This window comes from Podarcis liolepis (assembly GCF_965112155.1).
Source record: "Podarcis liolepis genome assembly, chromosome: 6".
Classification (NCBI taxonomy): Eukaryota; Metazoa; Chordata; class Lepidosauria; order Squamata; family Lacertidae; genus Podarcis; species Podarcis liolepis.
Genome location: NC_139559.1, coordinates 41,237,948 through 41,255,708, shown reverse-complemented (window position 1 = coordinate 41,255,708; position 17,761 = coordinate 41,237,948). Strand labels below are relative to the sequence as shown.

Here is a 17,761-nt window from a genome sequence, read left to right as displayed (position 1 = left end):
TAAAGCTTTTGCAGATGACTTGGTTATAACATTACAGGAGCCAGAATCTAGTACGAAAAGAGTTTTAGAATTGATTTATGAGTTTGGTCAGGTGGCGGGATTTAAACTGAACAAGCAAAAAACTAAGGTTTTGGGGGGAAAATTGACACCTTTGGAATCAGAAAGGTTTCAGAAAGAGACAGAGTTAAATGTGGTTAAAAAAGTGAAATACCTAGGGGTTAATTTGACTGCTAAAAATTTGAACTTATTTAAAGACAATTATGAAAAATGTTGGTTAGAAATTAAAAAGGATTTAGAAACTTGGTCAAGACTGAAACTTTCCTTGTTGGGTCGAATTGCAGCTATAAAGATGAATGTATTGCCAAAGATGTTGTTTTTGTTTCAAACCCTACAGATTGTGGACAGAGTGGAATGTTTTGGAAAGTGGCAGAAAGATATTTCTAAGTTTGTCTGGCAGGGCAAAAAGCCCAGAATAAAATTTAAGATTCTAACTGATGCAAAGGAAAGAGGGGGTTTGCCCTGCCGGACTTAAGGTTATATTATGAAGCTGCAGCCTTCTGCTGGATGAAAGATTGGTTACTATTAGAGAACACTGATGTCCTAGATCTGGAAGGGTTTAATAACGCTTTTGGGTGGCATGCATGACACAAGATTTGCCCACACTGGAAGAGTGGCAGACGCAATTGATGGACTATATGGAACTGGCTGAAATGACTGGCAGAATCCGAGATTTGGGAGAAGAAACAATGGAAGAGGACTGGAAAAAATTTAAGGACTATCTACAAAAACAATATAAGTTGTATGAATGTTAAGAAATTGCACAATTCAGGAAAATATGGCTCCAGCAACTTGAATTTGAGATACAGGAAATTAAGTCATAAGTGAGAAAAGGTTGAAATTTAAAGAAATATTATGTTTAATTTAAGGTACAAGTAAGTTAACAAAAGCTACTTTAAATTTAGAAATATAACATTTGAAAAGTACAAAATAAGGTATGAAACAAGGTAATAATTTGCTGGCATTTTTTATTACAAAGAACGCAGGGTTAGGGAGATGTGAGGAAGTCCAGTTAGTTATATAAAAAATGTTTTGAATGGTTGGGGTTTTATTTTTTCTATTTTTTCTATTTCCTTCTTTTTTTATATTGTTTGTTGGTGTACTTGTATTTGTTTTCTATGTTTGTTAATTTCTTGGTGAAGGGATTCTGTGTGTTTTACTTTTTATTTTGTGTTTGAAAACTTAATAAAATATTTATAAAAAAATAAATAAATAAAGGTAAAGGTAAAGGGACCCCTGACCATTAGGTCCAGATGTGACTGACAATGGGGTTGCGGCGCTCATCTCGCTTTATTGGCCGAGGGAGCCGGCGTACAGCTTCCAGGTCATGTGACCAGCATGACTAAGCCGCTTCTGGAGAACCAGAGCTGCACATGGAAACGCCATTTACCTTCCCGCCAGAGCGGTACCTATTTATCTACTTGCACTTTGACGTGCTTTCGAACTGCTAGGTTGGCAGGAGCAGGGACCGAACAACGGGAGTTCACCCCATCATGGGGATTCAAACTGCCAACCTTCTGATCGGCAAGTCCTAGGCTCTGTGGTTTAACCCACAATGACACCCGCGTCCCTCAAGCAGGGACTACCAGCCAGCATTTTACAGAAATTGTGGGGGTGGAGAGCTCACATTTTGTCTTATGTCTTTTGAACTACAGCACATAGTAACTTTTTTTAAAAAAAGAAATAATTCAGGTACCCCAAAATCCAACTCCATCTACTTATGTCGATGGTACTATTGCACTATAGCACAGCTAAAGCAGAACAACCCCCCACCCCACCCACATTTCTGGTATTAATGATTGGAAATGAAGCTGTATTACCCTGAAAGTTTATCAGTTGCAAATAGCATTAAAAGGGGGATCACACATAACCAACAAGATACCAAGCATAAAATCATCATGAATGTGCAATAAAAAGATGTCTCATACCCCCTGCCCAAAAAAACCCCACAAGATTTTGAGCTTCAGTAGCCAACTTTCCTTACCCTGGGCTTCCTGCACATTATTATAGGTAATTGTACAATATCATTTTCATGGATACGTTAGAAGATATCAAACCAAACCATCTCTCATTCTTACTAAATCATATGTCAGGAAGTAATCACAGGAAACATTCATTGAATGAGAGGAATGACAACTTGATTGCTGCTTGTGCCCCTTTGTTACCACAGAATAAAATCATAAGGTGTACAATTTAGGATGATAGAAATGTAATAAAGCACTTTAACAAAGATTGTAGAAATTACACAGGTAACTTGGCATTTGCTAAAAAGTTAAAATTTGTCTTAAAGCAACTTTTGAGCTTTCACCATTTGTGAGATACTTTATGCTTTTTAAAAACCATGACTACAAAAGCTGTGACTCCATAACCCAGTATTCTAGTTTCTTAGTATTTGTCAGGGAACTGCCATCGGAAGGAAGGGAGGTGGAAGGGCTCACACAGGTTGGGAGAGACTCAGCAGCTGAAGAGGGAACCAGCAGGGGGAGAGGAGGTGAGCTGAGGGAAAGTAAGCAGGAGGGATGGCTCAGAGACACTTCCAGCGAAGACAGTGGGGAGGTTTCAGGACCTCCTGTAGGGACACCCACTCCTCGCCGGAAACTGTCACGTAGAGAGTCCAGAAGACGTGTTTCCGTTAAGGAGCTTTTATGTTGGAAGCGATTCCGAAAGCAACCACTGTCGGAATCTGCTAGCGACTGACGGAGCCATGTTTAAGGGGCTCCGTTACAGACAGAGGTTTGCAAGCTTGAACAAACTCTGAGGGACTTGGATTTTACGCACAAGCAGCTCATCGTCCCATCACAGTATTCAACCTATAACAAGGGGAGTTGAAATTGATAATGTAATCACTTTCATGCTTCACAAAACAAAGCCTTAAATGAGTAAGAAAAGCTTTGGTCTAATTTGTGTAAACAAACAAAAAGAATCTGGTGTAATTAAACTCTCAATACCCAGATGTCAGAATGCCAATCAGAAGGAAAGATGGCAATAAAACCAGTCTATTCTGAGCTGAGTGAGCTACAGCTGCATACACACATTTCATTACAGATGGACACCTTACCATAAGCAGGAGCTCTCCTGTCCTTTGCCCTGGACCATTTAGTAGCTTGCTACTTCTCAGGCTCTCTGTGTGGTCCAGCTCCTCCTGGGAGAAGTCTGCAAGCCTGTCCTATATGAAGTAATAAGGGCTTCTGCTTGAGGTAAAGTGCCTGGCTGTGCTGTAACATGCAGACATGACCTCAGCTCATCAGTATGGACGGGGACACACGTCCTGCTCAGCACCTACAGAGAACCACTCTGCAACAACATTTATAGGCATGAACACATACTGGGGGAGCAAGACTGCTGGCATATTGCTTTTCTGGGTTCCTATCTCTTACTGCTTGGTTCATCAGCTTAAACAATATTTTCTGGTCAGATGGTCTAGTAACTAGAATGGAAAATTGACTGCTAAAGAGATCATGCAAGTTTCTATGATTTCCCCCCCCCCTAAAATGGCACAACATGCCAAAGTGAGCAATTTTAATTCAACCTTCTAAAGAAATGTCCATATATGAACTCAATAATGAAAAGTCGTATTATAAAGAAAGGTGATGCTACCAGATGTTGAAGTCAAGAGAAACTGGTTTAATACAAACTCTAAAGGAAGAAAACACACACACAGGATAATTCTTTTTGTGTTTTAATCAGCTACCCCCAAATACTTAATTCATAAGCAGCTAGACAGAACCACCCTGTCTGGTCTAACAACTCCATTTCTAAAAGACAGAATACACTCATTTGCCCTTGGCAAAGCTTGTGAATGTATTATGAAAATTAGTTTCCATAGTTACATACACAAAGAGAACGAACATGAAGATGGCAAAAGCAGCAATCGTTACACGTATTGGTATACGTCCTTCTCTTGATCTCCCAGGTACTACATGGAATTTGGTTTCAGGATCTTGTTTCACAGAGGGAGGATTCTCCTTTATTGCATTTCTTCTTCTTCTAGCACTAGAAACACAAGAAGCAATATTGCTGATCATACTTTTAAAAAGAGAAACATTGCCTATCACTTTTCAAATTAAGACATGTAGCCTCACACTAGATCAGCATCCTAGCCTAGAAAAACAGGAAACTAGAAGATTACTAAACTGCAGCACTATAATTCAGAATAACATTTTTGTATAGAACAGGTGCAGGAGTGGTACTGGGTGGGAACTTTGTATTCTGAATGGCATGGGCTGGACAGCTTAATGCTGTTGAAAATTCTCTGTCCTAACTTTTCTGGAAACCATTCAAGCTTTCTAGCAGCACATTTGTTAGGCCAATTGATGAACTACTAGTAAAGTCCCATCCCAACAAAGATATATTTTCCAAAGGCTTAGTCCATTGTTGCTTGTTTTCCCCTTCCCAGCAATCAATTGTTCCCTACCTCAGACTAAACTATTTAAGTATTGCACTCTTCCAATTCTACACAAACATTTCACCTTGTCAGATGAAATGACTCCCAACTCTCCTGTGAGTTCTCCAATCCCTCCAAAAGCCTCTTTTTTTGGAGGGGAGGGAAGCCCCATAATGCAAGCAACAGTCCTTATGCAAGGTTTTAACTGACAGGGCTGGTTAGATGAATTCTGCCCTCTATCATTAAAATTAAGTGCTCTGAAAAGCAGAAAGTATTACCACCTGCTTGCACCACAAATAAACTAATTGTGAAGAAAAGCTGGAATAATTGTCTAGTTTAGGTGTTAGAACCAAGGTTTGTTCTTGGTTTACCACTTGAGGCTTGTCTGGGAGAGAGAAACCACAAGCTAGGGTTTGGGTATAATGCTAAGCCAAATCATGGCTTAACAGCAGCAGCAAGACCAGGGGGAAAGTGCTGCAGTCCCCATCTTCACTCTGGGAATCCATGTTTGCTCATTTATGCTAAGCCATGGATCAGAGTGTTAAGCTACTGACCTCCCTTGAAACTAATATAACACACAATTGTTTTATATCTGCAGAGTAAGATTATTGACCTATGCAACCCAGTAAGCTCTAAATCAGGTGAGGAACTTCCAGCCCATGGGCCTCATCAGGTATTCCAGGAATCCTCATTTGGTTCACGAGGCTGTTTTGGCCAAGCCACACCCATCTACTCTACACTTCCCATCATATATGATAGCAGGCATGAGGAAGGTAAAGGCAGGGCTTGATGAAAGGGGCTTTGCATCCACGATCAACCAAGGCCCCCAGTGCAATGCTTCCCAAGTGATGATAATCAGCTGGTTATTGGTACTTGAAGAGTGCTGTGTAGGAGGGCTTTGCAGGTCCTGTGCTAAGTGCTTCCCAAACCCCTATAATCTCAACTGCCAAGCACAGGCCTTGAACAGATGCTTCTCAAGTGCCAACAATCAGCTGATTGTTGATGCCCGGGAAGGGACATATACCTTTTTCTCCTGGAAAAAAACAGGTCATCTGACATCATAGTAACATCAAATAATTAATAGGTGGTGGGTTCTGTCCACCAGTCTAACTTGGCCCACAGGGGTTTGTGAAGGTAAAGACCTGGTCCAATGGCTTGATCCAGTTCTCTAACTCTGCTGTGCTGTAAATATTCACAAACTCAGTATGTTCAATGAGTTTCTTTTCCACAGCATATGGAAAGCCATAACAGAACTTCTTCAGTTTACTTCCAAGACTAGGAATTCTAAGGAACTGTTGATATCTCCGTGTGTGTGTGAGAGTGAGTGAGAGAGAGAGAGGGAGAGATCCTTTGTCAGGCAGTTTTTGAAGAGCTTTACCTTTGTCCTACAGTAACATTAACATCAGGATAGCCAAAGTCTTGGTGTGGTAGATCACTTGTCTGCAAAAAGGAAAAAGGTTTGTTTCATAGGCATCCTAGCAGTTACCTCCTTTTGTGGTTATGGTGAAAGCTTGTAGTTGAATGGTACTGTCATGTAGGGATAATATTCTATTTTAGATCATATTATGTGAAAGTTCCCCGCTATAAGGTTTGTGCTTTTATCAATCTGATTCTCTAAACATAGCCAAATATATCACCTCTCTCTCTTGTTCCCAATGGTTCCTGGCATAAGCCCTTTAAAAAAACAACAATTGTGTTCCTTTCTTATTAATTATAATCTTCTTAGAGACAAACTCAAATGTGTTAGTTCATCATGGATTGTCTGAACACAACTTTCCCTGAGTTCTATATGGGGAAGGTGAAACATTTGGCTTTCTTGGTTTGATGTGTTGAACCAGAGGCAATTTCCAGAGTGTCCAGGTTTCCAAATTCATTGTCCCACATATGTGCATCACTTTTGATTAATGAAACAGCTTGCTTCTAAGCAAGTATGAAATGGTAAGCATATAGGCCAGCAAGGGTGTAGCCAGGATTTTCATTGGGGGGGGGGAAGGGCAGGACTTGGGGAGGCAGAACTGACGTGATTTGTCAGTTAGTTATTTCTATTGTTTTACTTGATTGGGGGGGGGCACCTGCCCTCCCCTGCCCTGCCTACGTCCATGTGGGCCAGTTACATATTCTCTTTACCAGACCTAAAATGCTCAGACATATCTGACATGACGATCAGACACAGGAATTGCTTTTCTGAGGTTATAAATACAACTATGGCCAGTTCTTGGTTTTAAGTCCTCCACAACCTAAATTATTCCTACCTTGAAAGCTGTCAGAGGGCATGTTACTTGCTAAGGGAAATCTGGAGGAGCAACTGACATGATCTGCTTAGTTCTACTCTGGGGACGTAGACTGACATTACTGTAAAACTAGCAGAGCTTGTGTGCTTCCTGCTGCACCTCTACAAAACTTTTCAACCTGCCCAGCCTTAACTAGAAGTAAAATACATTTTAAAAAATCTGTTTAACCAAAGGCAACATCTTAAGAAAAAGAATCCTTTTCATACTTTTTTAGAAGGCCATCTGACACATTGTGATCAAAACGCTTATGTGCCAATAAAGCAAAAAGGAAGTAAAGAAGTCAGATGAAAACCTGTGAAACATTTGAAACATTTATGGCAACTCAGGAGTTCAAATAAAAACGCTGGTTGCCTGTTGTTTACTCTGTCTTACACATAAACTGAATGTCCTAACAGTTTATAATAGCTTCTCAGAAATGTCACCCTTGAAGGTTAAATACATGTTCAAAAAAAGGTTCTGACTTTAAAAACCAAGTCAAATTCTAGTTCATCCACAAATAAGCAATGCAATCATGGTTAGCTAGCATCTACAGCAAGAACAGATATCTAACATTTGACAACTTTGGTCTAGCAAATATATATCAAGTTTCAGTATCTGGGCAAAGAACAAGAGAATGAATATATATATATTCAGACTTATAGAGTGGTGTGCTGTTCACAAGTGATATTTTATGTCTTTGCTTCCAGAACTCTGCTTTCAAGAATGGCACATTTAGTGCCAGGTTTAACATTTGAGTGTGTTGTACCATCGCTGCAAAAATACCTTTTGTCTGTAATTCCTTTCAGGACTGCCAGCTTTCTTCCTTGGTCCTTGTGACCGATGCAGTGCCACTTTACCCTCTGGCAATATTTCCTGCAGCTGTTAATACACAAGATGACATTAATTAAAGATGTGTGGGCAAGAAGAAAAGGATGAAAGCTGGAAGCATTCATAGCAAAGATGATCTATCGTCTTTGGCAAAAGTTCAGGCATGTTACATGAACAGTATCATTCATTTGTAAATTGCAAGTCTGCTAAAAAAAATGTCTGCTTGCTACAATTCCTTTAGCAGCAGTCACTCCACACTTTCACTCTGAGAGTTTTAAAAATGGAGAAACTGTTGATGTAAAAGAGACATTGCAACTCCAGCTTTATCATTAATTGCAGCCAACTTAAACATATGACAAGTCTGGCCAAAATTTGAAAATTATTTTTTTCTTTAGGAAAATAAGAGAATCAGTTTCCCACCCCCACAGAGGATAACAAAAACTAATTTGGGAATAAAATAGTTAAGTCAAAGTAGCAATCCTTCAGAATTAGCATCCATGGAAAGTAAGTACTACAACAAAGAGTATCGCAGGATTATTATTTAAATCAATGTTCTTCTATCTTAAGTCTCCAGATATTGTTGGACTACAATTCCCATAATCCTCAGTCAATGGTCAGGGATGATCTGAGCTGTAGTCCAACATTATCTAGGGCAGTGTTTCCCAAACGTTTTTGGGCAACGGCACACCTGCTTACCGGAAAAAAATCTCGCGGCACACCACCATTAAAGCCCCGCCCCGTGACGTCAGCGCGCAGCGTCACGCGGGGGGGGGGGGGACGCACAAAAGTGAACGTTTTTTTCCTTCCCCTTGCCGGGGTGGGAGGAGGCAGCAGAGCGAGGGCAGCTGAGGCGGCGGCGGCGATAGCGGGCGGAGGAGGAGCCGTCGCCGGGAGTTGCTGCTGCTGCTGTTGCTGCTGCTGCCCGGACATGCCGGCCTCCTCCTCCTCCGCTGTCTCGCGCTCCTCCCTTTTGCGCGAGCTGCCCCGCCGCTCGGCACCACCACCGCGGAGCCGCCCCCGGCTCGACGCGGATCCTCGCCGCCGCCGCCGCCGCCTCTCGCCGCCCGACTCGCCCGCCTCCCTCCCACGGCACACCAGCCGGTGTCTCACGGCACAGTAGTGTGCCGCGGCACACCGGTTGGGAAACACTGATCTAGGGACCCAAGGTTGAAGAACTAAGTTAAATGACCCAGACAATGAAAGTTGCATCAGCCTGACTAAATCAAAGGGCTGCAACAGCAGCTACTTACTTCTGCCACTATTTTAGCTAAACTGTGTTCAACATCAGATGACAAGAGTTTTTTCTGACGTTCTGCCACATCTGCAGGTGATTTCTGAAGTAAAAAAGAAACCATAAAAACTATGACTGAAACTGAAGATAGAGAAGGTCATATGATATTATGTGTGGGTGAGGATGGGCATACTGCTTTATAAACATGAAACTATGCAACCAGTTGGCTGCTCTACAGAGTTCTGAGATCAGAATGCTTAGTAAGTTTTTTGAATAAGAGGCAGGAATCAGTTTTGTGTTCTTCACCTAAACAGTGGTGGTAATTATTGTGTTCTTTGTTGACTGGACATTTTCTACCATGACAATTCTTAAATGAAATCTGATGCACAATAAGTGACCAGGGCAGGAGGAAAAGCAAATAAAAAGTAAAATACAAATCCTGATAAAAATTAACAGGCCAGAGACTGTAACTGAAAGGAAACTGAAAACAAATGAGCCCATAACTATGAAAAATGGCTAACAAAATTCACTAAGAAATAAACATTTCCACAATGCTGCTTCAGTGGACAAAAAAAAAGCCAAGAATGATAGTGTGTGTTTTGCCCTATGAGATAAGTGTAGTGGGAGGACTTTCCGCCTTGAGAGGAAGTATCAGTTTATAGACTTTTACTTTAGAGAGTTCTCAGCAGTATTTTGGACAGGTGAAAAACCAAAAGATGTGCTTGCACAGAGACCACAAAGAGCCAACTATTCTATACAATAGTAGAATTAAATAAAATTAATGCATAATTTTAAAGAGATGTTTTCCTACCAATAAATTACTAGCATGGGATATCTGGGTAACTCCTGAGTTAGCAAGCAGCCTTTTTTGTTTTTTTTAATAGCATCATAAACATCACAGAATATTGGGGTTGCCCCCTTTGGCCAATAAACTCTTCCAAAAGAGACTTAAAGGTTTGTGTTTCAAGTGCTGCTCCTGCAGACAACCCAGCAGCTGACCTCAGGAGAAATCAAGTGAAGGAGTGAAGTATGGCTGGGCATTGTAACAGGTTACTCTTGAGTTTGTAAACTCTTTGTGAAAGAATAACAGGTTAGATAAGCATGTCTGAGGTGTGACTTGTATCTAGCGATTCCACACACACACACCCCACACATTGTTGGACCTGACCAGTGCTTAAGTGCAAGGTTGGCATCCCTAGGGGGTTTGGTGGGTTGCCAGAAAATCAATTTCTGCCATGATCGCTTCTCCAAAATTTATCTCCATTAGGCTAACAACCAAAAGTAGCCAATTTGATTATTAGAAGATCTATCACGGAACAATCCACTGCATGGCTAGGAATGCTGTTCTGTCCCGTTTAAATATACCTGAAATTCGTCTACATTCCCAGTTATAATTCCTCTGATGTGTATTTTCTGTCTGTAAATAAAGTTGAATATTCTTAACTATCTGTGAAATCCAATTTGCATCAGATTTCCTAGGGCTCTAGTGCATCAACAGAAGCCACAGAAGAACATTCTAATTATGTGATTGGAGTAATTGCTTCACTTGTCAGGAGTCTGACACAAAGTACATCAGTTTATATTAGCTCACAATTTAGCTATAGCCATAAAATATTCATGCCTTGGGTTACTTACATTTTCAGACCCAGAGGTATGTTCAGTTGTCACTTTGAGGCCATTTGTTTGGATGACTACTTCTGTGGTTTTTCCTAGGTGAGAATTATTATTATTTTATTTTAGTAACTGTCACTGATTCATCTATGCCACATTATACAACACAATACTTTCAAAAATGGACTTCCAAACTCAAGAGTTCTGAAGTAGCTGAATTTACTGTGCACAATGCTAGGATATGGGATTTTACGAAAGTGATATGCTTTCCTGATCTATTCTCAGGTAGATTACTAGAACATCCTTCCCCGGACTCCACTATTCAAATAGGGAAAGCATTCCTTTGTTTCCCAAGCCATTGTACTTTCAGCAATCCTGTTTTCTCAATTTACAGAATCCAGGTGCCTTGTGCCAGCCATATGCTCATGAAAGTAGTTTTCTGCACATGCATCCCTAACAGGATGGGGAACTATGCATGCAAACAATGTGCATGGATGAAACCTGAAAAGTACACACACAACTGAATCCTGAGAATGGTTCAAACACACACCAACCCTTCATAAGATTGCTCCATGAGATCCCCACAAAATGCTTACTTTAATTATGAATGTCACCATTTGAATTTACAACAAATCTATGTTAGCCATTAGGACTGTACTATATATTGGGGGTGGGGGCTCAAAGCATTTCATTTAGGGAATGATTACTATGTACTACCTTCTCCATCATTTTCAGAATTAACCTCACTGTTCAACTCAGCTGCTGTTCCTGGGCATTGCTTCATCAACTGCAGGAGCTTGTTCTCATAAATGGTCCTTGTAGAAGCTAAAAGAAACAGGCCAGAGCACAAATGTTTTTAGCAAAAGCTTGCTGCCTTTCAAAGTGTTATTAAATTGTTTGCATTGAACAGGAATTTTTACATACTCAGAATGGTTGATAATCATAGTTAGAGCTGGATGGGGCTTTAACCAATGCAGGAAATCTAGAGCTGGGGGATTCCCAACAGAGGGCTATCCACTAAATTGGTTCCAATTATTAAACTGCTCTTACTGTTAAGAAGTTTCTCCTAATGTACAATTAAGACCTACCCTCCATTGACTTATGCTGGATCTGCCTGTTGAAGCAGCAGAGAACAAATCTTTGCCCTCTCCTATGCAGTAGCTGTTGGCAGGGCAGAGGCATTGCTCACCTAGTTTCCCAACACAGAGGCTGCTGCCAATTACCAAGGAGTGGTTGCAAGGACAAGGCACCATGGGCACAGCAATGGAGCCCACGATGACCTGCAGCAACCAAACATTCATTCTGCCCAGAAAAAAAGAACCTCAAATCAATTGCATATGATCTCCCTGTCCAGAACTGGCTTGCCTCTAGCTGGGATTGACAACTATTTGCCTTAATCTGGAAATCACTCATCTGTTACTGCAAATTCAACTGCTCACTACAATATTAGACTCAACTGCCCTTTATATCACTGTTTTAGTGATCACTCTTCTGAAGCATACGTAATATTGGTCCAGGGGTGATTCCATATGCACAGAGAAGCTCCCATAGCTCAGTGTCACTCAGAGCTGTAACATCAATTTCATCTTTGGAGTCTTGTTCCACAGAGCCTTGTTCTGCAGAATCTTTTCCCTTGTTTTCTATGTGCACATCAACAGTAACTTTCTCCATATCTCCTAATGGTAGGGTCTATGAAAAAACACAACACTGGTTAAGAATACTCACTTTATTGCAGTATTTCCCCCCATTAATCACTTTTGAATGCGACAAGTAAACATGAATTAGCGTAAGTGCTGCATCTGGATTTGTGCCAGCTTTGGAATGATTTCTTAAGGTCTTAAAAGAATGATCAGATAAACAGTATTACAATGTTTATATGCATATTCATAAAACTGTAGAAACCAAATTAAGTATAAAGTGACATATCTCACTGACAACACCAACAAAAATGATTCTGCCAAAATTTCAGTTTTAATGCTCCAAAAATGAAAGTACCGTATATATAACTAGAAAGAGTGTCAGGAATCATGATGAACCAATAAAAGTGAGTTCCAGAATGAATGGATATATTTTGGGCAAAACTAGACTTATCAGAGGAGAGATTACTGTCCCATGTCTAATACTCCCCTCCAAATCTTGTCACCAATGAACATGCTACAATTGTAGCCTGCCCTATAGAAGCAAAGAAACGTTTCTTTCAACAGGACTGCAGTTATGCAAGATAAACTGTTTGTGCAAGGAGAAGGTGGGCAGAAATGGCACAGTGCAAAAAACTCATTGTTTTCCGGGCACTCTCTGCAAGAGAGAGCCAAAAGAGGCGGTGCACCTCCTATTGGAGAGGAAGGCACACTGCATGCCCTTGAAAACTCTTAAGTAAACTGGTGTTTAGAATTACATCATCCCCCCCATAGCAGTATGATCCGATTAGTAACAACACAGCTAAATAGAAAAAAGAGATTCCAACCACTAACTGCAGTACAGCATTGCAAAGAACAAAACTGCTTTTCAGATTTACATATATATATTTTCCTGCTCTCAAGCCAATCTTATCAGATGCATCAATGTGCTGTTCCAGCTTGTTTTATGACCTTATTTCTATTGTAACCCACTTTGAAAATACAGTAAATGATTAAAGGCAGGAGTTTTTATTGTATAAGATCAGTATATATTCTAAAATCAGCTCTCAGAATACATTTTGTCCTCAAAACTCTTATTATCCCCACATATAAATCATACCAAGGGCTCCTCCAGACAACCTGTTTATTGAGCATTCCTCCCGATTTACTTGTACAAAGTTTAAAGGGAGAGCAGACTATTTCTGGTCTTTATTGCTTTTTATATTTTTACCAACTGGCTTTCACAGATTTTTACTGTTGTTACTGTAGTATTCTGCTTTTATGTCATACACTACCTTATTATATTTTCTGTGAAATATTTTGTGAAACGGCAATGTATGTATGTATGTGTGTGTGTGTGTGTATATATATATATATATATATATGCAGGTTTTGGTGTCTTCGGGTGTCTTCCCGTGTAAGAGTTGGGGTGTCTAGGCGACGTTTCGACGAGGTCTCACTCGTCATCTTCAGGCTGGTGCTTCAAGCACCAGCCTGAAGATGACGAGTGAGACCTCGTCGAAACGTCGCCTAGACACCCCAACTCTTACACGGGAAGACACCCGAAGACACCAAAACCTGCATTCCTGTACCCGTGAAAATCTACGAAAGCATATATATATATATATATATATATATATATATATATATATAAATTGACCATTTGTGATTTGTTTGTGGGGTGTTTATGAATCTTCCTGTCAATCATTCATTCTTGCCACACTTTGAATAATTTCCTCTGCCACTTTCCTAACCATAAGAAGTCCAGGTTAAAAAAATAAAGTGGATTTGTTGCACTAGCACAACGGAACACTTTTAACTGCAGAAACCAGTATTTCCAGAATGCACTTGAATTATTTCTGCAAAACAGCAAGTCAGGAGGCACCCAGGAGAAATACCCTTGAGGTGAGCATCTTCACATCTTTTAGGTGTTTCCAATTAAATCACCCCAAGTACTGGCATGAACATTTGGCATCCTTCGGAAGCCAGCAGATCACACACAAACACACACCAGGTCCCCATGCCTTTTTGGGTGGTGGCGGGTAGGAACACGTTTTATGGAATGAAAAATTGGGGACTGATAGGACCAGCTCCAAGTTTGAGGAAGTCCTGGGCAATGTGGGTCAGGGTGTCCCACACGCAGCAGTGTCAGTACATCTGGTCTGTATAGCTGCATCGGGACACTCTTTTAATTCCCCACAATTCCCCCAGAGTTTAGATTACAGATGTTGTGAAAAATTGAAAGGGAGGCTGGATAGCAACCAGCTGATACATGCAGCTAGGTAAGCCTCCTGCCAGCTCCACCAAAGCACTTTTGCCCTGGAGTTTCTCAAATCTGAAGCCGACCCTGTCAGTCCCCAATTTTCCATTTAAAAAAATAATAATCTGAATGCCATGTTCTTTAAAATGTATGTGAAAGTGAGGGGCTGGAAAGAGGATAAAATTTCAGATTCACCCTTCTCTTTTCCTGAGGGATATAGAAAATAGGACACCTGGGTTTTTAAAAATGAAAATGGCCACGTTTTCAATATTGTGAACAAACAGCAAGTAACAGAATGCAGTGTAAAAAGGGGTAGGGCTGGTGTTTTTTTCCCTGGGGGTACACATTTCCTGGGGGTAAACATTTTGTGAATCTTTGTACTTTTACTGTATTTGTACTGTACTTTTACTTTGTACTATTTCCTGTATTTATTTTCCCCGATTTGAACTATAAATCTATTTTCTTGAGTCAAAATGAGAGTACCCCTAAACATTTTTAAGGAAAAAAAGCAATCCGTAGGGCCTCCCCAAAAGCATCTCCTGAACCTTGTTTTGCTCTATATTTACCTCATTGAGGGGCTTTAATAACGCCCTATAAAAATTCACAGTGCTCTGTGAGGTAGTTTCCCCAAACTGCTATTACTTTTCAAACTTGCCTCCTCCCTCCTTTGGAAAAGAAAAGGCAAATGAATCTGGATGGCCCCTCGGTCCTATTAACTCGTCCTGGACGGTAGCAAACTGGGCCTCGCCCTTTCGCTTTCCCGCCTCACTATTCAGTCTCCTCGCTCTCACGCTCCATTCGCCACATTCCACGCGGAACGCGACGGCCCTCCCACCCCCGCGCTTTTTACGCCCGTTTTCACCCCCGTCTGGGTTCCTCACCCTGCACTGCAAACCCCGAGGGGGCGCCCCCCCCCCACTGCTCTTTAGCGGCCGGCGTAGAGAGAACGGCGTGTTTCTAAACATAAGGTATTTTTAAACCTTCGACTCCTCTTGCTTACAACTTTATCGAAGGGGTAAAATAAATCCCCTCCCGGGGACCCGTGACCCCGACGTGATTCGAACACGCAGCCTTCTGATCTGGAGTCAGACGCGCTACCGTTGCGCCACGAGGTCTTAGGAAGCTCTTCGAAAGCTCAGCTTGAAGAGTCTGCCGCCGCTCTTCGGCTTGCTTTTTTTCTTCCCCTTCCCCTCCCGCTTCCTCTTTGCGCATGCGCTCTTCTCTGTTTGGGGTTTTTTTAAAATACACACTCACCGAGGTGGGGGACCTTGCTTTTTCTGCATTCCTAGACTGGCTACCCTTTGCTAAAGCAAAAGAAATTACATAGCCTTACTTATTTCCACTTCAAAACCCTACTCTAAGCTCCCCGCAGAAACAGATGTCAAGGCAGCTAGTAGGAGGAGCAACAGCTTCGCGCCCTCCCGGGCTGTTTTGAAACCGCCGTTTTGAAGGACAGCCCCTATGTGTTTACCCAGCCAACCACCAGGCAGACCACGCCTCTTTATGGGCGGAACCTACGCGGGAAACTGAGACACTGAGAAGGCAGTTACGCCGGAAGCTACCACCTGCTTCTATCTTATGGGGAACATACTTTTACTGGACAGGTCCACTAAAGGGCCTGCGGGCGGGGGGGGAGGGGGAGCAATAAGTGGTAAGGTTCGAAGCGGCTGTCTCTGGGCAGGGAACGCGATGCCTGCAGAGCGACTGTTGCTGTTGATAAGAAAATACAACAAAGAGCCTTGTGTCGCTTTAAAAAAGTGTAGCTATTTTGTGGACCGAGTCTTCTGAGGCATGAGAAGTCCTCAGTTGGCAGACCAACACTTCATACCTCTCTCATGAATGGTTAAAGTCTTTAATGCGCAACAAGACACTTTCATTTTGTTGTCGTCTCCATATTGACTTCACCTCTGTAATTTAATGAAGATGTAAACCGCGTACACTTTCACGCACAACAGGTCGATAACAACGATGCCACGGAAGACTTGAGTCCACGTAACCCACGCCAATAAATCTTATAGCTGCCACCTGCCAACTAAAGTCCAGCCGAAACCATGCATGTGCATGTCTGTAGGAGAGCCAGCATTTCACCAAATTACTGCTTTCCTAGAAATGTAATGGTGGTAAAAATAGAAATATAAATAGCGGTATAGACTGTTTGCAGTCTAAGCACATTTAACTAGAACTCAAAAGGAAATAATTAGTTCAATGGGACTTACTCCCAAGTAAAAGCTGACTGACCCCAAATTTAGTATGGTACAAGCTTCTTTGTGTACTGAGTCTGCTTCATCACCACCACCAAGTAAGTGTGCACAGGATTGTCACCACAGAAATCCTGTGCATATGTGAAACTGCATTCTAGGCAGCGATAGCACACACCAACCCATCCAAATCAATGTGCTTTTTAGCTCACCTAATAGGATCAGGTTGCTACTTGATAAAATAATTGATCAGATTGGCTAAATCTGTATCAGTTTGCATGAGGCAATGGTTCTGAAAGGGGGGAAATAGTGTTTTAGTTTGTTTTTAAAGCCATTTGCATATTTCTCATCAGGCACTATTTTAAGATGGCTGTTGACATCCCTCTGCCTCAAGACACAATGGAGTGTGCCTCCAGGGGTGAAGTCAAATTGCTGCAGTAGTAGCACCAAAGTGACCTCTCCAGGCCATAAGCCTGCACAGTGTGTATGGAGGTCCTGGGCTGCCCAGATGACAAGACCCTCCTCTCAGCTTCACTGATGTGGTCCAAAGGAAAGCAGAGCAATATGTTTGGCACCAGGTTGGCTGCTGGAGTTGCCGGAAGAAGACCTACAAGGCACCATCAAACCATCTTAGGGACTCCACTCCGGATTTTTGTAGGGTTTACTCCTTTGCCTCCCCCCCCCCAAGGTATCCTGCAAGGCAGCAAAGATCTAGGATCAGAGTTTTCCTTCTCCTAGATGGACTCCCTTTCCAGGTTGATGAGCCCCATCTGCCCCTCCCTTCTACAGCACGTGCAGAAACCACCGTCTTGACCATTGGACTTACTATTGGTCTCATCCATCAGTCTGCCAGAACCTGTCTTCACATGCTGGGGAAATCCCTAACTCACTGATGGTTTGAGACCCATCAGCTACTCTCACCTGGTTTAGCTGGCAAGTTGAAGCTGTTCCTGGGGTGTGGCTGCTGTCAAATGCTGACAGCTTCCAGGAGCCACAGGTGAGAGCTGAGTGCAGGGTGGGGACCAAAGATGGAGAAACTACCCCAGAAGGAGCACAACATGTCCCCCAATAGTAGAGGTACTACTCCTGTCCTAACACCCCATACACCCCATTTGAAGACGGTGGATCTTTAGCAAAGAGAATACATCTAAGATGGTGCTGTATGAAATTTATACTTAATTTTTTTGCACTGAAAATCTCCAGAATCATTAACTTTTCTCCAGATGTTGTCTGAGTAAACAGGGATGCTTCTGCAATTAGTTTTAAAAGGTTAATTTAACAGCTTCATCAATAAGGTTGCAGCCAA

General features: G+C 41.8%; 1 protein-coding gene across 4 annotated transcripts; it reads right to left on the bottom strand.

The window, feature by feature from the left end:
• Window positions 1-3,720: 3,720 nt before the first annotated feature.
• On the bottom strand, window positions 3,721-15,764 carry LEMD1 (LEM domain containing 1). 4 transcript variants are annotated; one of them, XM_083509068.1, is made up of 8 exons: window positions 15,512-15,764; window positions 11,884-12,070; window positions 11,099-11,206; window positions 10,406-10,479; window positions 8,790-8,873; window positions 7,495-7,590; window positions 5,820-5,881; window positions 3,721-4,050 (listed from the first exon to the last, which is right to left on the bottom strand). In XM_083509068.1, exons 2-8 carry the CDS (start codon window positions 12,050-12,052, stop codon window positions 3,831-3,833), a joined length of 813 nt encoding a protein of 270 aa, XP_083365194.1. In that variant the 5' UTR covers window positions 12,053-12,070; window positions 15,512-15,764; the 3' UTR covers window positions 3,721-3,830. The 4 variants fall into 4 exon arrangements, with proteins under 4 accessions (XP_083365194.1, XP_083365193.1, XP_083365195.1 ...); XM_083509067.1 differs by lacking the exon at window positions 15,512-15,764 and adding an exon at window positions 15,356-15,502; XM_083509069.1 differs by lacking the exon at window positions 15,512-15,764 and adding an exon at window positions 15,238-15,394.
• Window positions 15,765-17,761: the final 1,997 nt, after the last annotated feature.

Bases quoted from the DNA above. Each gene is read 5' to 3' on its own strand.
- LEMD1 (XM_083509067.1), bottom strand. From the start codon at position 15,469: ATGCGCAAAGAGGAAGCGGGAGGGGAAGGGGAAGAAAAAAAGCAAGCC. The intron at 10,480-11,098 runs GTAGTACATAGT...ATTCTCACCTAG, and splicing joins TTCTGAAAATGATGGAGAAG to GAAAAACCACAGAAGTAGTC. The intron at 7,591-8,789 runs GTAAGTAGCTGC...GTGTATTAACAG, and splicing joins TAGCTAAAATAGTGGCAGAA to CTGCAGGAAATATTGCCAGA.